Consider the following 27,537-nt stretch of genomic DNA (forward strand, 5'->3'; position numbering starts at 1 on the left):
TTACTATTTTCTGTGACTTCCCTTCCTGGCCAATCAATTACTTGAGAAAATATTTTTATTCATTCAACAAGTTATTTTTTAAGGACGTGTTACAATATAATGAACCAAACAGACAAAACAATATTTACCCTTGTGGAGCTTACACATAAGAGGAGACAGGACATCATCCAGATAGGTAAAATAAACATTTTGTTATGTGATGGCAAGTGTTAAGGAGAAAAGAAAAGCAGGCAGTGGGGGAGGGGATGCTGTGAACAGGGACTGTGATTTTAGATAGGGTGGCCATGAAGGCTTCCTTTAAATAAAAATGTGATAGGTGTGCCGGAGCAAGCCACATGGCTTTCTGCAGGAAGTATGTGCAAAGCAGAAGAAACATCCAGTGCAAAGGTCCTGGGAAAGGAGCATCCTGGATACTCTCCCCTAAAATGAGGAGGTGCATGTTTGGAGAGTAAAAGAGAGTGTGGTCTATAACACAACAAGGGCAGGTCACGTAAAGCATTACAGGTCAATGTAATGATGTTGGCTTTTACTCTTAAGTGAAATGGGAAGGCACTGGGGCATTTTGAGCAGAGGAGCCACAAGACCGATCAGAAAAATCCTGCTTGCTGCATTGAGAACAGACAACAAAGGAGGGAAACCAGTTAGGAGACGGATCCAATAATCCACAGGAGAAACGGTGGTGGCTCAGACTAAGGTGGTAGCAGTGGAGATGGGAGGAACAGTTTATATATATTGTAAATGGTGAGTTAATGGGATTTACTGATGGATTGTCTGAGTATTAAAAGAGATAGGGGACATCTATAAAAGTGGCAACAATAAAATAAGTAAATAAGTACATAAATAATAAATAAATAATAAATAAATAGAAAGGTCACTCCAAGTTTTTGGCTGAGTTTTTAGAGAGTTGCTATTGACTTCCAGCAAAGCGTGTTTGGGGGGCTGGAATATGAGGATCTCAGCTTCGTCATGTGTTAAGTTTAGGGAATGTGATTAGATTGAAAATGCTACAGCTAGTGGGATTTCTTCACTTAACTTTTTATTTATTTTTTTCCATTTCCATTTATACTCACCTTTTTATTTTAAAACAAAAAACTTGATTGAATAATGAAAAGTACACATGATTAAATTTAGAAAACTTATATTCTTTGACTCAACAATGGGTCAATGAAACATTTAATTTTGGTCAAAAAAGGCAAAGTTATCAATAACTGAGATGAGAATATTTCTTATAAAATAAAATGGTCAGATTTGCAAAAGCTAGGCGATGTGAGTTTCACTTAAACCATATGACATGATTCTAGAGTCTTCCTAAAAATCATCAAACATACTGCTTTTGGAATTCTATGCTAACAGATAAAATGAACATAGGTTGCTTGATGTGCTGAAGTAGCCAATGAGGATGTTTTGATTGGCATTTAAGGAAATGTATCCCTACATTTCATCAAACTGTGTAGTGTCAGATTTCTCTCTCACTGAGATGGCCATTATTACAATCAATTGTGAGTTCAAAATTCTTGCAATGGTTTGCCAAAATACTTCCTGTTCCAGTACTAAAGATTTTTCATATTTCTTTGCCTAGAATAACAAAGTTCAGACTGGTAGTCCTTTCCAGTATGTGAATTTCTGTGGGTGTGTCTGACTAGAGATGTTGGACTGTGATGTGTGTGTGTGTATGTGAATTTATTATTCTTAGAACTTTGCTATATCTTAAAATTTTTAAGCAAAAAATAACACTCTTTTGGTAAGTTTTTTAGAGCACTGAAATGATGTAAAGTGTAATTCTTATTCTTGAGAAATAATTAATTGCTTTATATTGCTGAATCGTACCATCAGTCATGAAACCCATAATTATTTAAATAACCCATTGTTATTTAAAAAGTAACAATCTTATGTTTAAAGTATATTCTTTGAACATTTCAAAGAATCTTAAGTCTTTATGTGACATTAAATTGATAATTTTACCTTATTATTTTAGATTTGTGGTTGGAATTCATCCTTTAGGCTAAGAGTATGTGTAGAGTATGAAGTCCTACAGTTTAGCATGCCAGTAATTTAGGGCAAGGTTAATACAGTGGTTTTTGTGAGGGAGAAAAAAGCTATTTTATGGAAAACCTTTTAAAACTTTGCCTTGTTTTATTTCCTTGCACTATCAAATATGCTTCAGATATTTGTAGGAGATACTAAAATGTCTATATGTTAATTTTTAGCATATTTTTTCCAGACTGGCATTCTCCTGGACACCAGCCATTCCTTAGAACAGTATCCCTGGAAGATAAGCTACTTTGTGTATTAGTCTATGTAATAGTGGAACTAGAGTAAGCTTCTAAAAGAGAACATTAAAAAAGAAAAAAAGCAAGATAGAGGTTGATTTCTTTCTGAAGTATAGTCCTGACTTGGTGAGTGGTGGAGCTCTGCCCCATGAAGTCATCCTGAAGAACATACATACATGACAGCTCTGCCATCCTCAGCACAGTTTCCAACTTTGGCCATAGCTTCTCTATTTCTAGGTGAAGGGGAAAGGAAAAATGAGGCCAAGGAAAGGGTTCTTGTAGATGGCTTGGAAGTTGCCCACATCAGGGAGAACTTTGTCACAGTGCCACACCTGCTCACAGGAAATTCCAGAAAATGTATTCTCCAGCTGAGCAGCCCGATTCCCAGGGAGAACAGAAAATGAGCCTGGAAGGATGGATAGCAGTATCTGCCACAGGCTTAAGTAAGCAAAGGACAAAATGCCCAGCCAGTAATAAATAAATTCTAAAACACAGTCATTTTATTGAAGTAAAAAACAAATCTATTTTACATAAATATTTTTTTCTATTTTATGTTCTACTCATCAAATGATTATACTTGTATCATGGAATTGTCATAGAATTTCAGTTAGTGCTACTGAATGAGCAGAAGGCACCCCAGAACTAAACAAGAGTCACTTTTGAACCTTATGTTGTTCCGATTTACCTAATAGATTCTCCCCATAGGTGAAAGTAATTAAAATTCTGCTATATTCAAAATTTTTAACCTGGGGTTAAAACCATCTCTATCTACTCTTATTAGACAATAACCAGAGGAACATTAAGGGCACAGAGAAAAGACAGATAAATGTTTTTTTCCCAGCCCAAACAGAAATACAGAGAAACCACTGATAATCCAAAGACACAGGAATTTTCACCTCTCCTCCCTTTCCTCTGGCTAGTCTGTTTAATATTAAAAGCAGAATCTTGCTTTTACAAAGTATACCAGACAGGAATTTGTTCAAATTCCTCAAAACCAAGCCAAGAAAAGTTTCAGAGAGTTCAGACATGTGTGGCAGAGTGGAAAGAACATAGTTTTTAGAGGCAAGCACAGATGCATGGTGATACTGCTCCAGACACTATATTCTGAGTGACCTTGGGCAAGTTTCTTAGCCTTATTGAGCCAGAGTTTCCTCACTTATAAAATGGGAGCCAAAGGAATGAATTCACTAGTTTGTTGATATAAAATAAAAACATATAAAGGGCCTAGCATTAATAGGATGGTTCAATACATCTGTGTAATCTGAGAAAGTCCCAGGGAGCTCAAGGTTATTGTTTCTCTGGCTTTGTAGCCAAGAGTAGTCCATGGTTTCCTGGGCAGGAGCTGTTGAAAGCAGCCCAAGCTACCATCCCTCTGTCCAGAACCTAACCATTCTTAGGCATGGGTTTTTCCCAATGAGGCAAAGGGGATCTAAGCACCCAGAGATCTCTGTAATGGTGGTAAGAACATAGAGTTGAGCCTTTGCTCTGGTTGAGAAGTTCATGGCAGTGATGGCCCAGAGCAAGCTGCTAGTGCCTGCTGATTGCCACTGATGATGAAAGAGCATGGGCTCCAAGCTTGCCCCGCACTTGGGTCTTCAAGCAACTAGAGGTATCTCTTCAAAAGCCTACCTTTTACCTTGGAAATGTCAGGGGTCTGGGTTCTCAAAGGCCAAGAAAATGCACCTGAAGACAACACCAGCCTTCCCCTCTCAAGGAAAGTTTGATAGGAACAGGGTGTGAAGGCATGAGCAGTGAGACAGGTTCCAGCCCACAGTAGCCCTCACCTCTGTAGGAATAAGGCCTTATCCTATTAGGAAACACAGCCTCCTTGGGGCCTCCTGTTTGTTTTCCTTGAACTGATATAATCCTCAGGAACAGGAGATGAGCCTTTTATGTCCCCTCAGTGTGAGGGTCATAGTGTCTCACAAAGGAGACAGCAGCAGCCAGAGAGAGAAGGTATCTCTTCAGGCATCAGAAGAGACCACCACAGCCAGAAGTTCCCAGCTCCATGGCAGCCAGGGCTGTGGAAACAGCAGGGGAAGGAAGCTCTCCTGGGAGGCTGCTGGAGAAAGGAGTAGCAGCAGCAAGTTCACTTGGCTAGATCAAGGCAATAGCAGGACAGCACAGTGGTGGGAAGGGTGTTCAAACGACTATGTGCTTAAATATGGCTTCTGCTACTTTCTAGCCATGCAGCCTTGAGCATACAACTTAACTTGCCTCTGCCTCAGTTTCTTCATCTGTAAAATGGAGTTCATAGTAGTACTAGGGTGGCTGTGAGGAGTAAATTAGTTAAAGCCTGACCGGCGCCAGCTCATTTCGGATCTCAACCACTTCAGTGAATAGAGTGATATTTTAATGGGGGATGCCGTTATTCGGCTGCCCACAGATGCCATGTAGATGCTGAAGCCACATGAGCAATGGCTCTAGAGCCTGATGACCAGCCTCAGGGAGTCACCATGGGAGAGCATGGGAGCTAGAGCAGATCTGGGAGCACTAGCAGTGCTGGACCTTGAGGATTTACCAGTGCAGGGAGTAAAACAATGATTCGCCCACCTCACTGAAGACCCATATGAATGATAATCTGGAGAGGGAGATGGGAATGGGCAGCACTGTGGTCAGAATATGGCTGTGTCTACCAGTGTGAGGGCCATGGGGCATATGTCTGCCAGTGTGAGGAGCCCTGGCAGCTGGTATAGGTCACCAATTAGCCCCAGGCTCTAACTCTTCATAGAAGTTAATGTGAACAGCCCATGTTTGGAGCCCCTCCAGACAGCAGATGAGCAGGCCAGCCAGCTTTCAGTATGCTGACATCTGTAATTGCTCCTCTTGGTATTGTGCAACACAGGCCTGTTTCTTCTTTGACTATTTCCATCAACTCCTCTGACCTACTCTCTGCTTTGCTACTTTCACTTGTTCACTAATTCTAGATGTATATGTTTTCCAGATTAGCATAAGTTTATGTTATTAACTGGGCAGTGAACCCCAGGAATATGACTGTGAGCAGGACAAGGTCACTGCTCTTGTGGCACTTGTAGTCTACATGGGGAGAGAAAATCAATAAACTAGTTTACAGTTTAGAACTTTGACAAACTTTAAAAAAATACTGCATTCTACAGATAAAAGAAGATAAATTATGGTATGTCCTGCATTGGAGAGGGCTGGTGCATCCCTTAAATTCAAAGCTTTCGGGAAAAAGAAGGCAAGAGATATCACTGAGTATGAATTTGTCATGCAAATAAGATTAAACTTTGAAGATCAGTCTTTTGACTGTTGTCTTCTTTTAAAGTAAGAGATTTTCAAGGATTCTAGGTCAAAACATGGGGGTTAAAAGGCTGGAAAAAGTAAATGAGCCAAATGAAAGAGCCTTCTCATTAAATAGCTATGTAGTTGAAAAAAAGACCTGTGCCCCTTTAAACCTAAGTAGTTTGTGCTGAAAATGTGATACAAGTCCATAAAGGCAATAGCAAATTTATTCAAGTTTAAAAGAATTTCAAAACACAGCTACTGTAACAGGTACTCATTTCCAATCCATCAGTAAGTGCCATTAATGAGAAGGCAAAGAGTGACGGTGTTAAACAGATAAGAGATTTGGATAAAACATTTAACTCCATTTCTTACCTGCCCTGTCCTCTTATTTGTAATCTGCAAGGTTGTTGAATGAGTATATTATGGAGGTTCATGAAAACCCTCTGTCAATCAGATAATTGAGTTAATAAATAATAATTTTTCTTTAAAAAATAGATGTTTTAGATGTTTCTTATATCATTAAACGGAGGTTATTAAAGCACATACAACTACTTTAACAGTGATTTGTAAGATGTACATGCACACACAGGCATACACACAAACACATTACACTAAAAGTTACGAATACCCTACATTGATTGATGAAGAACAGTGAGTGTGATTATATAGCCACTGAAAAATGAGTTAAATAAAAGGTTAGTAAAGCTATAAATAATTACTCCATATTTCAGACATATTTTTCTGTGTTTTGGGTAGTATTAGTTAGTGTTTCCTGGGATGACTTATCTGTAAGTTCTCTATTAAAGATAAAAAGTTAATATCACTCCATCAGGCATAGTGCAAATGTCTGATTGCTCTCTTCATGTCATGAGCAAAGATCCTTGATAGAAAGAGCTGATTGCTGACCAAATGAGTTCTGGTCTGGTTCAGCAGTCTTCCCAATGTGCCTAATGAGAATGGGGAGAGTCATTGAATTCCAAGCATAAGCAGGCCAGATCACAGCTGCCCGAAGCTCTCTGGCTGTGGTTATGTTTATTGTGCTATTATATAAAAAAAATTCTGGAACCATATCCTGTAAATGATTAGTTTTTTCTCTCTCCTTTCCCACCGTTTTATTATCAATGTATTGCCTGTGCCTAATGTTGCCTTAGAGTGTGTTGTGGAAATCAAGCTGTAAAAAGACAGATATTAAGGTATAAAGAGAAAAAGTAATTAGTGGGTAGAAATGACATATAGCACAGTAAGATCTTGACACAGTGGCTTAGGGCCAGCCAGAAAGGATTCACCATCACAATTTAGCCTTACTTTGTGCTAATGATGGTCTTTTTATCCCTATGTTGTTATTAATGCATAAGCCACACTGTGACCAAGCAGGCTGGACTATATTGAGCAGAGATCATGCCTTTGCACACATTAATTTAAAACTCTAATTTTAATAAAACATGCTCATTTATCTGTGCTATTTCTGATCCATATCTTAAATCAGAAAGAAGTTATTTTGACTCCTTGTTTTTGCTCCGACATCTAAAGAGCTTAGAAGTTGCAAATCCTGCTCTACCAATAAAAAAAAAAAGCTAAACAATTCTGAAAATCAATAATTTTGAAAATCATCAATGCTTCTTAGATCTAACAGGGAATTGGAGTTTGCAGGGCAAACTGCTTCATTAAAATTTGGAAGGAAAGAAAATACAGAGAATCATAACTTCCTAGGAGCAGAAGAAGCCACTAGAGCCAGGCACTTAAACTGTAATTGACTAATTGCTGGAGTGTCAGCATGGACAATCTTAAGAGTTAAAAATTCTCCAGCCTTAGGAGGGACCTCATGCTTTCATGAGTTTTACCTCCAGGAGCCCTACCAGGTTCTTATGATGAAGAGCGGAGAAAAATTCCCTCGTGCTTCCTGCAATGGCAAAGGAACATAGACCATTTTAAAATAAGCCCAGAGCTCTTTATTTTTCATTTAAAAAATCATGCCCTGAAGGAAATCTCTGTTCCCAGAGCCTCATCTGACCTAGGGGAAGGGCATTTAAACGACTGAAGTCCCCTCTGTCCTTCCTCTATCACAAAAGCTGAGAAAAAAAGGGCTAAGAAACTGCTAAAGGTCATAGCCTAGGACTCAAGCTAACTAAACAAAAGGAGATTTAATGATAAACTTATAGAACAAATTCCTTCCTTAATACCTTATCATCGCATTAGTAGGGCTCCAAAATAATAGCTGGATTATAACTTCAAAAGCTGCAAGACACAGATTCTATTTAGAAGAAGTTTCTAGGGAAATCTAAATATAGCAAGAGAGACAGAAACTAGGACACTAGAGGAAATTGAAGCCTCTGTCACTTATACACAACATGCATTAAATTCAGCCTTACTCCTAGCCAGAAGAACATAAAACCTCACACCAAATACCTACCTGCCTCAGTTGCTATTACCTAACAAATCATGTCCATCTTTCAACAAAAATTACAAGGAGTGGAAAAAATCAAATAAAAACAATCTGAAGAGACAAAGTAAGCATCAGAACCAGATTCAAATATGACAGGGGTTTTGTAATTAGTAAATAATTTGGAATTACTTTGGAATTTAAAATACTTTGCTTAATATGCTAAGGGTTCTAAAGGAATAAGGGACAACATATAAGAACAGATGGTTAGTTTAAGCAGAGAGAAGGAAACTCAAGAGAGAATTAAAGGAAATGCTAGAGATAAAACAACAACAAAGTAACAAATGAAGAATGTCTTTAATGGCTTATAAGTAGACTAGACATAGGCAAGAAACATTGAGATTGAAGATATGTCAATAGAAATTTCACAAACTGAAGTACAAAGAGGAAAAAGAATGGGGGGGAAAAGGAACGGAATGCCAAAAAATGGTGGGGCAATCATGAAAAATCTAACATATGTAATGAAGATACTAGAAGGAGAAGAAAGAAAGAGGAGCAGAAGAAATATTGGAAGTTATAATGGATGCAAATTTTCAAAAATTAATGACAGACACAAAACTACAGATCCAGGGAGCTCAGAGAACAAGCAGGAGAAGAACCAAAATATCTATATCAGGACCTATTATATTAAAACTGCAGAAAAACAAAGAGAAAATCTTGAAAGCAGGTAGGGAATGGGGTGGGGGGAAATACTTTACATATAGAGGAACAAGGATAATAATTGCATTGGTCTTCTCCTCAGAAGCAATGCAACCAAGAAGAGAGTAAAGTGAAATAGTTAGTGTTGAAAGAAACAACAAACCTAAAATTTTGTATCCAGAGAGAGTATCTTTCAAAAGTGAGGAGATATAAAGGATTTTTAGACAAATAAAATCTGAGAAAATTTATTGCCATTAGAACTGCTTTGAAAGAAATGATGAAAGAAGGGAAATGATGTTGATCAGTAACTTAGATCTACATTAAGAAGAAGTGTTGGGCAAGGGATAAATGCAGGTAAAATAAACTATTTTATTTTTCTTCTTTTTAACTGATCTTATAGGTAACTGTTCAAAATAATAGCAGTAGTGTATTAGGTGACTATAGCTTATGCATAAGTGAGGTGAATAATAACAGCAATATTATAAGGGACAAGTGGAAGAAACAGGAAGTACTCTATTATAAGGTACTTACACTCTCTATTAGGTGGTACAATTTTATTTGAAAGTGGACTTCAATTCGTTGTAAATGTATATTGTAAACTCTAAGGCAACTACTAAATTTTTTTCCTTCAAAGTTTATGTTTTTCTTTTTTTGGACTGCATGTCTTTTTTTGTTATTAAATTTATTGAGGTGACAAGGGTCATTAAAATTATATAGGTTTCAAGTGTACAATTCCATAATAAATTATCTGTAAGTATAATTAATATGCTAAGTGAGGAGTAAAAATGAAATCATATAAAATGCTCAATTAAAACCAGAGAAGACAAAAAAGAAACAAAGAACTAGTGCAATGAAAAGAAAACAATTATAAATATAGCAAATATTAACTCATATATATCAATAATCACTTTCAGTGTGAATGATATAAATATAACAAAGACAGAGACTAAGAGAGTGGATAAAACAGAAAAGGGGGGTGGAGATAATATATAGTGACAAAAGATTTAACTTGGGTGGTGAAAACACAATTCATCATACAGATGATTCATCACAGAATTATGCACTTGAACCCTATATAATTTTATTAACCAGTGTCACCCCAATACATTTTTTAAGAAAGAAATACTCAAACTATGTGTTGTCTGCAAGAATGCTCTTTAACTATAAAGACATAGGATGGTTAAAAGTAAAGATATACTATGATAACACTAATGAAAAGAAAACTGGAGTAGCTATATTAATTTTAGTCAAAATTGATTCAGAACAAGAAAAATTATTATGGAGAAAGAGGAACATTACATAATTATATAGAGGTTAATTCTCCAAAAAAACATAACAAACTTTAGCATGTGTGCACCTAACAACAGAGCATCAAAGATATCAGTTCTTCTCCACTTGATGTATCAATTAAACACAATCCCAATAAAAAACCCAGCAAGTTTTTTTGTCAATATCAACAAACTGAATTGAAAATTTATATGGAAAGACAAAAGTCCTAGAATAGTCAACATTATACTGATGAAGAACAAAGTTGAAGAACTGGCACTACGTGAATTCAATATATAAAGCTACAGTATCAATACAGTGGTATTGGTCAAAAACAGAAAAGAGATCAATAGAACAGAATGAACAACCCAAAAACAGTTTCACAAATACAGTCAATTGGTCTTTGACAAAGGAGCAAAAATAATTCAATGGAGAAAGGATGGTTTTTCAACAAATGATGCAGAAGTACTAGACATCCACATGCAAAAAAAAACCTGTCTAGACAAATCTAATATAATTTTCACAAAAATCAACTCAGAATGGATTATAAGCCTAAATGTAAAACTATAAAACTCTAGAGAAACATAGGAGAAAAATCTAGGTTACCTTGGGTTTGGCAATGGTTTTGGTTTTGGCAACACCAAAAGCATGATACACACACACAAAAATTGATAAATTGGACTTCATTAAAATTAATAAGTTTTGCTATACAAAAGGCACCCTTAAGAGGATAGAAAGGCAAGATACAGACTGAAGAAAATATTTGAATAGCACATATCTAATAAAAGACTTGTATTCAAAATATATATAAAAAAACTCCTAAAACTCAACAATAAGGAAACATACAACTCAATTAAAACATGAGAAAAATATCTGAACAGACATCTTACCAAAGAAGATATACCAATGACAAGCATATGAAAATATATTCAACATCACATGCAATTAGAGAATTGCAAAGTAAAACAAAAAGATACCACTACATACTTATCAGAATGGCCAAAATCCAAAACACGTACACCACCAAATGTTGGCAAGAATATGGAGCAACAGGAATTTTCATTCACTGCTAATGGGATCAAGAAAATGGTACAGATGCTTTAGAAGGCATTTTGTCAAGTTTTTGTTTTTTGTTTTTTTTTACAAAGCTAAGTCTTACTATATGATATATTTTGATTAATTTTTGAGAAAATAACATTTATTTAGTGCTTTAATGTTTACCAGCAAGTGTCATCATTGCCCTAGTCTATCCATGGGAAGCTGATGCCCAGGATGGTTAACTGGCTGACCCAATGTCATGTAGCTAAGAGGTATTGGACAGTTTATTAAGGAAGGTAACTGCAAGTTAATTATGGATAAGTGTACTTCTTTGTTTTTTTTTAAGTCAACTAACAGAAAATAAATTTCCAGGAACCTTTTCTGATCTGAAATCATGGGCTCTTCCTCAAAGGCAAGGGGTAACAGTTATCTGTCATGACCTCTCCTTTGTTACTCTTACTCCCAGCCTACATGGAAACCGCCCAGCCAGGGACAGGGAGTGTTTTAATTGGCACGTGGGCTCAACGTCCTTGGAGCTGTTCTACTTTAATATCTAAACTTTCCTGCCAATGTCAGCATCCGGCCTTGTCAACACTCTTTTTTCCATTTGTGAACGCTATAGTTAAATTTTTCACCTCTCCTATTCTAGAAGTATTTTATATTTAGAACTTGGAAGTTTAGAAATTTTCAACATCTGAAGAAATATGTTTCAACTAACAATCTTTATTACTTATTTTAAAAAGTTTAACATAGAAATATAAACATATATATGCTTTTTCTATATGGCCTTTAATTTTACTGCAGAACTTTAGTGCTATGGACAGTGAGGTTTAAGGTAACAGATAAAGCGATTTCACCAGTGAGGCAAGGTCGTGCCAAAAGAGTGCTTAACTGTAAAAAAAAATAAATACATAAAATAAGCTAAGATTCAGCTCAAAAACATAAGTTTGTAAATGCATTTTAAAGTGCTCAGAAGAAAAGAAGTCTTTTTTGTTTGTTCCATGATCTGAGATAGCAGATAAAAAATGTTGCTTTGTTATTTCAAAGACCACGTGGCAGTCCTCAGGCTGAATGTGTATGGATCATTAGCTGAGCACGTGAATGAACTGTGTGAAAAGTATTATAATCTTTAGGTCACCTCACAGCCAATTAGGGAAAATATTTGAGCTAATTATCTTGCAAATATATTTTAATAAAATGAAACATGATTTCAAGGCATGAAAAACACTGTTCATAAAGGTTTTATTCCTGGATAATTTAAATTTAGCTGGTTTATTGCTCAATATAATTCAGGGTGCGCCTTTTGCTAATGCTGGTCTACTAACCTTATTCGCATTTCATGTATGTGGCTACATTCAACCTCAGTGACAAAGGTTTATTATGTTGAATCTAGATGTTCACCTTAAGAATACACACCTCTCATTGGTGTTCATTTTTATTTTCTCATGACCAACAGATGTACTTTATAATAACCATTGTTGGGTAAAATCACTACAGATCCAACTATCAGGATCTGAAAGTACAGTTCATGTGAAGAGTTCATGGTGAGGAGATGTGGGGAAGTCTGGTGGGAGAAAAACCTTATAGAAAGTTGTAATGAATCTCACAACTAACCATTACCTCAGATATTTTAAGTATGTGGTTAAACTCTGTATGAGAGATTTTATATCAGAGAACGAGGAAATTACTGTACAGTGAAAGAAACTGAGAGTTCACCAAAACAAAAAGAAAGGATTTCAATATAGATTCTGTCTTCCAAAGGTAACCTCAAACTAACAGATATAGTTGAATTTGAGAAACCACCAGGCTGTTTGCAATGTGGTTGTTGCTGTTTAGACTCCATTGTTGAGACTACAACTACCTGTGTCATGAGCCTTTCAACAGATTTCTACTTAACACTGTGCTTCATGATGCCAATAGAACCAGTCATGAACATGGACTATAGAAGAGTCCATTTTCTTCTGTGTTTGCCTATGAATGTATCAGCAGCCTCATCTTGATTCAGACACAAAACCAGGAAAACTTGCAAAACATGTTCATTTGTGGTTTGTCTTAGAATAATTTGGAAAGTACCACTGTAATTTTAGGTGAGGAAGATTTTGTGCCATTTATTTCATTCAAAATATGTTATATTTCTTTTTAAAACTTAGTTGCTATACTTGTAATAGCTCATTCTGCAAACTGAGACTTCCCCCGTGTGATACATGTGTGTATGAATAGTCATAAAATTGCAGGAAGTAAAAAAGAAATAAGATTTTTCTTCCAATGTGTAGTGGTTGAAACAAAAAACTGATACATATTAATGTAATGGTACTATTGAGCTATGTAGCAAGAACTTCATGTTAAAAAATGACGTGTCTTAAGATCTAGACTTTTAGCCTTCAGAAATCTTTAAAGATGAATAAAATGTCAAATCCAAATGTAAACTATTGTAAATATAGTGCAAAAATGCATTTTTAGGTTTCTCCTTTGGCCCAAAATTGTTTAACCTCGAAACAATTTATAATAAGCCAAAGGAGAAATTTTGATAAATCTCACTACTGTTTCATTTTTCCCTGTGCTAATTGAGGAAATTCCATTCAGTTTAAAATACTTAATGCAAATTGTATGCAAGGCCCTGCGCTAGGCACTGTAAGGCAAAAGCTACAGGATCAGAGAGACAAGTTAGAGGAGTGGTTCTTAAACAGGGACAGTGTTCCCCACCAGGGCTGGGCAATGTCTACGAGCATTTTTGGTTGTCACAACTGAGGGATGCTGTTGGAATCTAGTGGGTAGAGGCCAGGGATGCTGCAATGCACAGGTCAACAATGCATTATCCAGCCCCAAATGCCACTACTGTCAAACTTAAGGAACTCTTGGTTAAAGTGTCAACTAAATCAGTGGTGCTTCTTTGATGGATACATTTATTTCCATTGATACTTCAGGATTTAAATAAAGTGAATTCTATCTAAATTCAGACTGATGATACAACCTACCTTTGAGTGGCATCAACCAATTTCCCTTTAAACTATGCCAAGCTCTTTTTTTAAAAATATGTTCTGTGGTTTAACAAGAATATTGCTCTATGGAGCAGTAGTAGAGTTTAAAAATAAAATGTAGGCTGAGAACAAGTTATATATATGCAAACATAGCATAACAAATGAAAAACAATGAAGCACTCACACCCTATCTTGAACAGGCTGTATTTCTAATAAGAGAAATGTGCAAAAATCAAGCTCTTTCTGTGTTCTCTTAATTGGCCCCTTTCAGGGTTGATTGTTCAGTCATTGCAGTTGTTTCTGAGGAACTAACCATGCATTTGGAATTTAGGATGGGTTATACCCTCCAAGTCAAATCTACTGGTGAAGTTTTTTGAGGCACCAATAAGTCACAGGTATTCATGTGCAGTGGTGGAGGAACTTGTATGTTTCTTTTCTTTCCAACTGAAAGGAGTACTCACACCGAAACGTAGTAGGGGTAAAGTCAATCAGCTGATCTTCAGAAAGGGTAAGATCGAATCAGTCAGCTGGGGGAACAGAAAGAACAAGTTAGAAAAGTCTGAGGGAAACTAATGTTCTTGAGTGACAAGAATGTTGTCATTGTGCACTCCACAAATGAGATTCTATTCCCAGGTAGGAAATGAAGCCAGACAATCAATTCTGTTTCATAAAAAGTACATCATGTCGGAAAGGTTAAAAGATTAGATAAGAAGACAAGTATCTGTAGCAGGATGACCCAGGTAGAATGAAGGGTGACTCACTCAGAGGTGCTGCAGGGACTTCCACATTCCTGTAGCTTGCTGTGCTTTGCAAAGCCAGGGTTAGATTCCCAAGGGACTGAGTGATGGCCAGTGTCCAATGAGATGGGTTCTTTCCTGACCTGGGATTGGGCTGCCTCAGAAGGTGGTATGTTCTATATCATGAGCCATTAAAATCCAGGAACATTGCCCTGTGGATGCAAACACTGAGAGAGGAAGAAATGGATGGTCCTAAAAGGAACCCTCCTGGTTCTATTAGGAATTCTGAGTTTGGGATGAAGCTTATTGTTCAGACTAGGGCTTGGTGTAGTTATTCAACTATCTCAAGTCTCTATCTCTAACTCTAACTTCTCAAGTTCTTTTGCAATAGATCAGGCATCCCCATCATTAGAATAGCACTGCAGATATTTTGTGTTTGGAGAGGAGTTTAATGGTGGAACCTGAGGTTTATAGCTTATTAATTATCATCACAATTTTGTGGCCCTGTCATTTGAAATTTGAATAGCTCAGTGGTATTAAGCAACCTATGACTGGGAGAAACAATGGGGAATATTCCTATGACCCAGTCAACTTTTCACTTTTTTTCACACAAAAAAGAGTCAGAAGACAGACAAGCAGTAAATATAATCGTAAAGATAAACGAAAAAGATGGGAATATAATTTTTTCAGATCTGTAAAAAATATATATATCCTCTACTATGTCTCAATAGATGCAGTCTGTAGAAAGTTCCAAGGTGAATATATTTTTTAAATGTAGGCTTGTGGTTCTTCTTATCCAAGTAATTCAAACCGTCAATGGAAGACATCAGGAAGAATTAATAAAATTAGGGGAAATGATGAGCTAAGTATCAATGTTGTGATTTTTTTTCTTATACAACTTGAATTTGTGCTTTGAGAGTTTGGGGGTATAAGAAAATAGTGCCATTCCAGGAGCTTCCTAAATGTATACTTTGGAGCAGGTTTCGTTGTCCTCTAGTGAGAGAATACATTTCCATTCCTGTGCACTATTGTAGAATCATTATTTATTTAACAAAAACATGGTCTTTTCAGCTAGAAATTTTAGTTCCATAATTAAGATGGACTAAAAGTGTTCTGTAGTGTGTCTAGAAAAATACTTTGTCTCTGTTAATGTAATATTTCCTAGAAATTTCCCACAATGGGTCAAATAGTAGAGGAAGACTTTCCTGTTTATATGTAGCATGGGCTTTTAAATTTACATGTATGTATGTGTTTTAAGTGAATTTTGAAAATCAACAAACATAAAGTCAGTCATAAAATAATTTTCTTTGTTCCCAAATATATAATTGAGCAATATTCATGGTGAGAAGGAACTGATAAAAAAGCAAATATTTGAGAAATATTTATCTTAATAGTAGGATAATTGTTGAATTTGTCAACAATTCTTGAGCGCTTCTCAATGCCAGTCTAGAAGGGAAAGATACAGTTTTAACTTCAGGTGCTCACACATAGGGAGAGAGGGAGACATGTTACCAAGTCAGTGTGATAAGCGACATGATACAGGTGACCTCAGGGCTCTCCAGGAGGAATGAGAACAGGCACCTGGTGTGGGTTGCAGGCAGAGGAGGTGAACTGGGCTGGACAACAGCAGAGTAGTCAGCTGAGAGGACCAGAGAGAAGCCCCTGGGGTGGGCATGGGGTGGGCATGGGGTGGGGAGGACAGGCAGAGAGAACGGGATGTGCAAAATACGTTTGAGCAGCTACAGTTTCTTCCTCAGGTTGTCCACTTTCAAAGAAAAAGGACTATCATAAATTTGACTCTTGTCAGTTTAAATATTGGAAACTCAACAATTGGAAATTCTTTTCAGAATTGATTTTCTTTTCACACACTTTGCAAAGTCAGGAGTAGAAAAATGAATTTGCTGCAACTCAGTAAAATCTTCAAAGCCTTTGACCCAGTGTAGTTCACATATACGGGAAACATTTTCTTCAACAGTCAGCATTTTCCTGGGGAGTTTTTTGGTTACATTTTCATAAAACTTCATGTATTTGTATCAGCAAACCCTGCTTTTTGAGCTGCACTGTGACTTCCTACTTCTTCCGCTTTTTCTGTGTTAAATTAAGAAAAATGGAGTAAAAGCTTCAAGGTTAGAATGTACGATTTTTTACTTTTTTACAAATAAGGTCTTCCTTGTAGATGTAATAAAGAAGGATTTGGGCAAGTAGAGGAAGGATAATTTCAGTGTTCCTCTCAGACTTAATCTTATGTTGACAAGCCTCTTACTTTACCTCTAAATGCTCAATTGGTAAAGTTATGAAGCTTTAATGGAAATTCGTAATGGATTTCTGTTGCCACATTTCTGTTTTAGTTCAAATAACTAGAAGAAAATAAGGGACATAAATTACTTGTTTTACGTTAAAATTGCCCTTCATATTCAGTCCACAGGAGCAAAAATGTTGTACATGTTTAGTATATCCGGATTATTAATGGAAACAGCCACTTCTCTTTCCTGTTGACATTTTATTTTTTGTACATGTTCTTCTCTGAATTGCTCTCTTAAAAGTCTCTTCTTGCATGAGTTCCTCAATATACTATAAACTTAGTGACCATAGACCCTCAGAAAAAAATGAACTTTATTCAAATTCAAGCTAATAAGAAAAAATATGGTTTTTTTGAAGTCCCAGTCTCAAGTAGGAGAAAATATAGGTACCACTGTAAAGAAAAAAAGTTTCAGACCTGGACTTGTTGATGTGGATCCAATATCTGGTTCTATCACTTTCTACCTCAGACAAATTCATCAACTAATAACCTTCACTTTCCTTTTCTATAAAATGTGATTGTGCCCTGGCCGGTGTGGCTCAGTTGATTGGGCATCACCCGGTGCACCAAATGGTTGCTGGTTCAATTCCCTGTCAAAGTGCATGCCCTGGTTGGAGGCTCGATCCCCTGTGGGTAGTGTGCAGGAGGTAGCAGGTCAATGTTGTGCTCTCACATTGATATTTCTCTCTCTCACTTCCTCTCTCTAAAGGATAGACTATTCTTTTTTTAAAACTATGATTGACAATATCTGCCCTTTACCCATCTACTTACCTACCTGACTAATTAGACAGAGATTTCTTTAGCATTTAAGTATGTAAACAAGCCTTGAAAGTATTTTACAAATACCAGTTGCTATGGCAAAGACAATCAATGTATAAAATATAATTCTTAAAGTGAGAGGCAGTGCATATATGAAATTATATTTTATATAAAGTTACTTAGTACAGATTAGTGCATAGTTAGCATTTACCAAATAGGATTACGCTTACCTTCTCTCTCTCAGCATTTCTTTCAAGTCTGTTCATTTCCCATTTGTTCCCATTTACTGCTAGACTTCTCTGCTGTTCTGCATGGGTCAGTATTCATTGACCCTCTGATTATCCTTCCTGCTCGCACAGGCCCAGAGAGACAGTCAGTCTTCAGCTGACGTCACTAACCCCTTTCTTAGTTTGGACATTTAATCATATGTATATTCTGGCTTTAAATTTCTGTGTAGTTAGAGCATAGATAGATGGATATTGGGTTTAACTCATAAATTTATAGCAGTGGAATTTATTGTGATGCCAGTTTTGACAGATTTATGAATAACAACATATATCATATTTGTCTTATAAACAACTTTAATTTGGTATTATTTCTGTTTTCTCACAAAATAATATTAAGCAATTATCTTCAATTTTTACAATAATAATAGTACTAAAATTTATTAAGTACACACCATATGCCAACCCTTTAAAGAAATGAAATCATTTAATCTGCACAATACTTGAGGTACGTATTATTTTTCCCTCATTTTACAGATGGGAAAACTAAACCATAGAAAGGATGTCAGGAGGCAGGATATCATAACAGTTAAACATGTGAACCCTTTTTTCAGAAGGGCTGGGCTAATTCTCACCCCCCTGTTATTATCTGTACATCTGTAGTCAAATACTTACCCTTTTTGTCCTGTAGGTTTCTCATCTGTAAAATGGGGAAATAATAACGCATACCTCATAATGTTATGAGAATTAAACACTGTCTTTTCTCTGAATGGCATTTTAGTTTCTCTTAACCAAATGTTCAAAAATCTGCCTACATATTTGCTGTTCATTTTCTTTGTTTCCATCATCAGTAGTATTTTCCTTTTTTAACTTTATTTTTATTGTTGACACTATTACAGATGTCCGCATTTTGCCCCCTTTTGCCCACCTCCACCCAGCCCCCGCCCCCTTCCTCCTGTCCATCACCACACTGTTGTCTGTGTCTATGTGTCACGCATACATGTTCTTTGGCTAATCTCTTCACCTTCTTTCATCCAGTCTCCCCCACCTCTCTTCCCTCTGACAGCTGTCAGTCTGTTCCATGTATCCATGCCTCTGGTTCTATTTTTTTCGTCACTTTATATCAGTAGTATTTTCAATGAGACAGTTCTCTCAGAAAATACCAAGTACTATTTGATGATTTACTACTTTACATTTTGGTGTTTAGTAAACACCATGGAATCAAAAATTTAAATTTTGGAGCCTTGAAAGACTTTAGTCTCCCAATGAGAAAGTAATTCCAAATGAAACCCAGTTCCCAGATTTATTTCATTTTGACTAAAACTGTAGCAAGTGCCCTTCACCTCACTGAAAGTGTTAAGCCCCGAGTGGCAAGCTTACATGGTACACATTCCTTTTTATTATATTGCTACTTGGTTTGAATGTTCATTTCCTTTTCTACATTGTTAAATGCACTTAACAGCTAAAGATATAAAGTTATTTTATTGCTAGAGCTATTAAAATTGTCCTAGCTGGAAGTCAGAAACAACTTTATTAAAATCCTAAGAATAAGAACAATAAAAAGTTGTCTGTGATTTTAGTCCTTTTAGGAGAGCTTCGGTCATTGAGAAAAATGAGCATGAATTGATATTGATTGTTTTTCTGAAAAATGATTTTTTTATCCTGCAAGTCTACCATAGTTCAGCCTGCTCTCCCCTCTCTTGCTAGGTACCAGCATCTTCACAGTGTACGAGGCCGCCTCCCAGGAGGGCTGGGTGTTCCTCATGTATAGAGCAATTGACAGCTTTCCCCGCTGGCGCTCCTACTTCTATTTTATCACTCTCATATTCTTCCTCGCGTGGCTTGTTAAGGTACTGTAAAAATACGTCCCAATAAAATCTGAGTTTTCTGACAGTTTCTGCAGATCTTTTGTTTGTTTTCAATTGCCCTCTCTCATTCGCAGTCTTTGGTAAATGTGGTTGGTAATTTTCTTTCAGAATGTGTTTATCGCTGTCATCATTGAAACATTTGCAGAAATCAGGGTGCAGTTTCAACAGATGTGGGGATCGAGAAGCAGTACTACCTCAACAGCCACCACCCAGGTACAGTATCAAGAGACTATGTTACAACCCACTTGAACTCACAGCCGATTCCATCTTCGCCATCAATGGGACCCATAGGAACTTGAGGGAGCCCTGTTATAATGACCTCCTACAATCAGACTCACTGAGGGACTTACTAAAAAATTGAAGTGCAAGGGTCTAAACCCCAATCAACCAAATCAGGCTTTCAGGGTGATTGGGTCAAGGGCATCTATATTTTTATCAGCTCCATGAGTGGGGTTGGTGCAAAACTAGAATTGTCACACACTTGCTATGCACCTTTGATTTGATTCTGCTATCACAAGTCCTTAAAGGGCTTGCAGATAAAATATGGAAACTGTGTAAGTTCCCATTTTTATAAATATTTATTCATGTAATTGAAAACCAGTACAATGGTGCTTATGTAGAGAGTTTGAATTTTGGGAATGGAAAATATATTTCATTCAGAATGAACCAATCACAATGTAGTAAATTATGAAGGCCACTCAACACCAAATGCATGCCTGTGGTTTTTGAGGACTCGGTACTTACTCTGAAGGGTTCTGCTCTGCTCTCAAGAAGTTGGAAGTGCCCTAGAATTTGACTAAAGCAGCAGGGCAGTTATTACGTGAGAAGGCAATTCAGATTCAATGACTGCTTTTATTTTTGGTTTGGTTTTGTGTATTTGTTTTATCTGTGTGTGTGTGTGTCTTTAGAAAGAGAAAGAGCAGGTTTATATACCTTCTTATAGGACAAATCTTTATAAAAGAGAGAGAAAATAAAAATTCATGGATTGAGAATGAAATTATTTAAATGCCTTGTAACTTATTTTATAAGTTTGTAAATACTTACACAGGCCTATTGGTACAAAGGTATTTGAGAAAGATCCAAGGTACAAATTTTATTTTGAAAATCTTCAAATTGAACTTCTAATAAATATAGGCTAAAATGCAGTTAAACATGTTGATATTTGGAAAGGTCTTTATGCAGCATCTTTATGGTGCTGTGAAAGTTTGAATTTTCTAGCCAATTCATTATAAATGAAATAGTATTAATATTATTCAATTTTGACAAACAACTGTTCAGACTTCCATGAAAGATTTTTTAAAAATATGATCTAGGTTATTTCACAGGTGGCATGTAGGAAAACCTTCAGAGAGTTGACCACTTCTAGTTCCTGTTTCTTCTCTCATCTCTTTTAGTAAACTATGAGAAATAACAAAGTTCCAGGTTCACTCTGACATGTCTTTTAAGTAGGGTGACAACCTCTTGAAGGCGTGTTTTTTGCTATGTCTATATATAGGGAGATCTTGATGGAACAGAGAACTATGAATTCATCCCAGAATTTGCATCAGTGTTCCTGAGAGATGACTTAACATGTCTTTAAAACCATATTAGCTTATTAAGTAAATCTTATTTATAAAACCACAGCTGGAAAAGTAGTACTTGGAAGTGCCACCAGATCAGCCAGAAATTATAATAGAAAGTGAAATGTGAAGAGACTGCTAGCAGAGTTGTACAAAGTTGTTTTGATGCAAAATTGTACGTAATCTGAAGGAATAAGTTGTTAATTCAGAGTTCTGTAAGATATGCATCTAGGTATTCAGCAAAGGTAATCACGCAGAGAATTGTGAAAAACCTTCATGAAGAAAACTGCTGTGGCTGAAGGCCCGGTTGCTAAGCAACTGGAGCTCCTAAAGCAGCTCTTGGTAAACCTCCACTCCTGCTGCCTGGAAACAGGCCCAGCCCCGCCCAGCCCCGCCCAGCCAGTCTGCAAGGGCCCAGATGCCGCTGTGTGTGTGTGTGTGTGTGTGTGTGTGTGTGTGTGTGTGTGTGTGTGTGTGTGAGAGAGAGAGAGAGAGAGAGAGAGAGATCATTTGCCATGATTCTGTTACATTTGTAAATTCTGACAGAACTCTGTGCACAAAAAACCCTCTTTCAGTGGTTTAAAACACTAAATCACACATTTCTAATTCTAATAAAACAGATACACTTTAAGAAAATAAAATAAAGACAGTTGTATGGTAAAAACACAGCTGTTCAGAAATGAAGTCAGTTCTCGCTTTTCTCTAGTATGTGGAACATTTGCTATTTTTCTATATAAGTTATCCTCATAGAATGGCTAAGAGGGTCCCGGTTTTGATGAACCTATGATATCCAAGTCTATGAATTTTCCTCGGGGGGGGGGGGGCTCTGAGTGTGTAGGAAAAAAAATTATACACATCAACAGGATAGGGAAGGGGCTTTCTGACATCTTAGGCAGTTCAGTAGGAATTGGCTCTGAGGACTGTTCTGAGGCAAAAGAGAATCCCTGGGGAGAACTGTGTGTGTTTTTTAAGTAGGAGGAGGCAACCTGCCTCTGAGTCACAGCATAGAAACAATTACAGAAAAACTAATGCCAGAGGTCTCATAGAGGCCATAGTACAAAGTGTAAGAGGAAAACAAAGGACAATTATGTGGAAATTTTCAGATTAGTAATCATTAACTTGCCTGATGGGGATGGTGACATTTATACCTGCATAATTGTTAGACATGGGTCACTGTGGCCACATGTTCAATTGTATGTTGGGTTAAGGTGCAAGAGATTCATACGGCCATGACATAATGCCCCCCTGTGTCCCTCAACAACAGGACTACTCATGCCACAAGTTTCTAAGGGTGTTGCCCCAGAACTGGATGTTGGGATGTGCAGATGTGCTAGTAGAAATTATTCTGGACAGCCCTGGGTGGTGTGGCTCCGTTGGTAGGAGCATCATCCAGTACATCAGAAAGTCAGGTTCTGTTCCCAGTCAGAGCACATACCTAGGTTGCAGGTTTGATCCCCGGTCCCAGTTGGGGCACATGCAGGAGGCAACTGATCAATTTTTCTCACATCGATGTTTCGTTCTCTCTCTTCCCCAATTTCTAAAAATCAATGAAAATGTCCTCAGGTGAGGATTAAAAAGAAAAGAAAAGTTATTTTGGACACAGTATCCCTCTAGTCCAGAACTTTGCTCTCATTCCTCAGATATCTGCTGCTGCAGTCATGTGGTCTTCTGATTGAGACTGATTCATGGTAAAGATGAGTTTATCTTACTTTGCCTGGAGTAGAACGTAAAGAGCTGCTAAGCTTTAGGGCTACGTTTCAATGTAGAATGATAAGAGAGACAATATTGATTGCTCTGGCAATCAATACATACCTCACTTTTATAAGTGAATCATGGTCCAATAGGATCACATTATGGGATTGGTAAATAAATATTCTGATTGTCTAAAGAGAGTAATAATTTCTGGGTCTGTTTTGATCTCTGATTCAGCACTCCTGCTGGCTCATGTTTTCTGAATTAATATTCCTAATTAAGATGGAAGACCGCTAAGGATAGAGTTGATGTAGGGTAAAAGGACACTTAGGAGTTCTTTTTCCCTTGTAGTTCTGTGAACATTCTTAGAATATGAATGCCTACAATACCTAAACAACTTCTGCATGAATATGCAGTGCTGGGTTAGGCAGAAATGTGTATATGAAAAGACTTATGTTCAAAAATAGAAATAATTTATTCTCCAAAAAAGACTTGTGTGCAACATAATGCTCAAAGACAATGCTTTAGTAAAAATCTGTTTACTATATTACAAGACCATTGTTTTCCAGATGAATATACATCTTTAAATAAGTGAGAAAGCAATTTAATGAAAGCAGTTTCTGGGAAGGACTGTTCTAGCATGGGACAATGGCGATTCTAATTAGAAACCGTGGTAATGGAATAACGCACCCGTCATATGTGAGAATTAAATTTTGTGAGGCTGAGTCATTGAATATGCTATTTAATAATAAAATCATGGGTCCAATCTAATTATTTTGCATAATAATTATTATTACCTTTTTTTAATTAAAAAACACGCAATTGATTTTGAAAGAATCCAGAGCATAAGAATTTCAAAATAAATTTTAGATTTTCTCTGTATTAATATTTGTGTGTGTGTGTGTGTGTGTGTGTGTGTGTGTGTGTGTAAGCTATAAGGGACAGAAAGCCCAAATAAGTGGCTTGTGTAAAATAGAGTTCCTTTCTGTCTCCAGTAAAGTTGGAGGAGGTCATTTGGAGTTGGTGGTGTGGTGTGTGTCAGCACAGATCCTGATCCTTGCACTTTTTGCTTCACTTTGCACAGCCTCCATTCCCAAAGTTGCCTCTTGGACTAAGTTGGCTGCCATAGCTTTGACTCTCACATCCAAATTCCAAAAAACAGGAAGGAAAAAAATAGAAAGTTTCTGCTTACACCTCATAGTCCAGTATGTAATTACATGGTCAAGATAAGCTTCAAAGAAGAAAAAGAGTTAGCCACCCCCCTTTTTTGTTGTTGTTTTATGTGTGTGTATATGTTTTGTTGTTGTTGTTTGTGGCCCAGTGGTCTCATAAAATATTTCATATTTTGGAAGAGATATGGAGGGACAACCGGCCACCCCTGCCTGTGCCACACTCCCCTAAGGACTCAAGTCTTCAAGATTCCAGTTTTCAGTATCTCATCTCTATGTTTCATAGCTACTGCTGCATTAACTGAGCATGCTGTTTCATGATTCTGGGGACTCGAGAGAAGTGCAACATGCTTGCATTTCCTTCACTTTATTTCATACAAAGAAGTGAGCCTGAGAGAACACTTTGACAAAAATTAAATGGATTCATTTGACTTGGGTCTACTGAAAAAAAAAATAATTTAACAGAGAAAATTGGTCTGCTATTGATCAAAGCAAATAAATGCCCCAGGGTCCTTTGCACTAGGACAAGAGAATACAGGATGCCTGTGCCGAGGGTCTTGGCTAAAGAATGACAAGACTGCTTTTGTCCTTTTGTCTTTTGTCCTTTTCTCCTTAAAAGGAGACTCCTGAAATTCTGACAAGAACATCCAAAGGCAGTTTAACAGGTTTGCATTGCAGCTAATGTATGTATTCTTGGAATAAGCCTATTCACGGGGGATGTGCTTAATTCTACCACTAAGAATAACTTTTAAAATTTATTCTAAAGGAATCAGAACACTGTAAATGGACACCTGCACAAAACAATTTGTAACTGGCATCTTTGGTCAGGGAGTCTTTGTGTAAATGTACACCTCCATTTTGTCATTTTAAACATATGTATATAGCCCAGCTGGCATGGCTCAGTGGTTGAGTGTTGGCCCGTGAAACAGGAGGTCACTGTTCAATTCCTGATAAGGGCACATACCTGGGTTGCGAGCTCCATCCCCAGTAGGGAAGGTGCAGGAGGCAGCCATTCAATGACTCTCTGTCATCATTAATGTTTCTATCTTCCTCTCCCTCTCCCTTCCTCTCTGAAATCAATAAAGATATATTTTTTTAAAAAATACGTGTATAATCTGTGAATTTGGGCTCTTGTCTCTCACCCCCTCACTTACTTTATAGAGGGAAAGTTTTCTTTCTGCAAATAATCCATTACCTCTACTACCAGGAGTTTGAAATTATGATTTAAATCATAGGTAACAGGGTCTTTGTATCATCTCATATTCCCATGAACAATTCCCTTTTTGAGCACAGAGTCAGACTAGCATGAGGATATAGTATGGCAAAGATGTTTACTTACAGGTATGAAACAGAGCCTCTGTGTGAAACAGTGAGTGCTTGTAGTTTCTTTTCTTAGAAAAATAAAAATCCTTAATTTCACATCCCACTACCACCCCTAAACACACACAGACCAGTAAGGAATTGGAAAGAAAATATACTAGTGGGCAATGTCTCCTGGCTGGGTGCAATGTTGACAGGTGACTAATTTTTGAGATAGTAGAATATGCAGGTAGATAATAACCTGTGCATCCAACAACCGAAATATCCAGTTTCATGGGTATCAGATTTCAGTATCCTGTAGCATATTCAGAATCCTGTCCTGAATTTCATCACTTATTTTAAGCCAAAAGAAACCACTCTTTCCCTTTATTAACATATACATAAAATTTCTGCTGAGCAGATTAATTTGACCTAGTTAAAATAATTTCACAGAGTCTGTTGACATGTCAGTTTCCTGTCATTAAAACACCACCACCCTCCCTCTCTATGCCATATGTACAGTTCTTATATTATTGGTCCTGAGAACATTTTTCTATTGGCTCAGTGAGAAATGTTCACTAAGTAAAGATAAAAATTCACCATTTCCAGTAATAACTCATCAGACACAATAATTTGGAATTCTAATTTTCTGTTTTCTTCCTGGTTTAATACTTAATAACGATTACTAAATATAATAGGTATAAAATGCCTCCTTTAAAGTCTTGTGGAGAAGAATATTTGGACAATTATATGCAAAACATATGTTAGACAGAAAGGACCTGATACAGCACAAGTGCTCAATAAATGCAAGCTATTACCATTATTCTTGTTACTATTATTCAAGTTTTCAGTGTCAAAATGAAGGTAATTGAAATGACTCAAGTTTTAAATATAAATCCATAAGAAAACAAATCTCTGCCAACATAAAAAATATAAAAAATTGGAGACATAAAATTACAATTCTCAGTGTTCCTTATTAAGCGTCTCTGACTCACCTCTCTCCTTGTCTTGAAGATGTTTCATGAAGATGCTTCTGGTGGATGGCAGCTGGTAGCTGTGGATGTCAACAAGCCCCAGGGACGTGCCCCAGCCTGCCTCCAGGTACAGTACAATGCCGTTTTTAAAACTCGCTAAGCAAGGATCTTTGTCTTTTATTTTACACAAGAAAATCCACAGCTCTCTAAACTCTAGAACTGCCCAAATTTATGGTCCTGGAGTTAGGCACGGTGTTTTACTCCATTCTGTGTTCCCACGACCTACCATTTTTTAAGCACATGGTAGGATTTGGTAGCTGTTGAGTAAATGCACACAGACAATAGCATGAGTGAAAAATGTTGTTGTCATTAAATCTTATAAAAATATTCTTCTACAAAGGCCTGGGTTATTTGGGGGTGGCAGGCATGATCACAGTTCACATAATTTAGTCCCTGGGAAGAAATATCTTTAATAGGCAGTGTGTTGTTTCGCATCTGCAAGCTCTCTGAACAACATGATATAATAAATGTGTTTCCATAACAAAGTACGCCTGTAGCAAATATGAGAGGATGGGATTGTAGGTGGGCCGGGGTCTCAGGTTCCTGGGAAGTCACCAGGGGATGGGCGATCAGATCTCTGGCTTGTGGACTTTCTGACCATAATCATCTGCTTTGAGCTCCTCATAAAGCCCAATAAACTTCTTTTCTTTGGTCATCCACACTGGCATCTTCTCTTGCCTTGTTCCCCTTTCCGTCCCCCAAATATTAGTAATGCTTATTCAAAACCATGTCACATTCCCAAGAGTGGCACTCCTACCACTCCACAGCATTTCCCCATTTCCATTAGCCTCCTCTTTAAGGGTGAAAAGTCAAGCAGCACCATTGTGGGGACAGAGAACTGATTCCTCCCCCTGGAGAATTTTACCTTCACTCCCTTTTGATTTTAGTTACAAATCTTCTTCTCAGCAGGTCTTCTCTGTATAGTTCTTCATATCCCTCCCCATAATCTGGGGAAGGGTTTTTCACCTGCTTTAGGATGAGAACACCTTCTTAATTTTTTTTAGATCTCTCTCCGGTACC

The 27,537-nt window shown here is 37.1% G+C and overlaps 1 protein-coding gene across 1 annotated transcript in view; it reads left to right on the forward strand.

The window, feature by feature from the left end:
- Positions 1-27,537, forward strand: part of NALCN (sodium leak channel, non-selective) — a 253,658-nt gene that overhangs the window by 54,742 nt on the left and 171,379 nt on the right. Inside the window, exons 7-9 of the mRNA XM_087814251.1 lie at positions 19,604-19,746; positions 19,873-19,977; positions 26,498-26,584. Coding sequence (XP_087670377.1) covers positions 19,604-19,746; positions 19,873-19,977; positions 26,498-26,584 — 335 coding nt within the window. The remainder of the gene's footprint in view (positions 1-19,603; positions 19,747-19,872; positions 19,978-26,497; positions 26,585-27,537) is intronic.

Source organism: Miniopterus natalensis, chromosome 2 (genome assembly GCF_054644295.1).
Source record: "Miniopterus natalensis isolate mMinNat1 chromosome 2, mMinNat1.hap1, whole genome shotgun sequence".
Lineage (NCBI taxonomy): Eukaryota > Metazoa > Chordata > Mammalia > Chiroptera > Miniopteridae > Miniopterus > Miniopterus natalensis.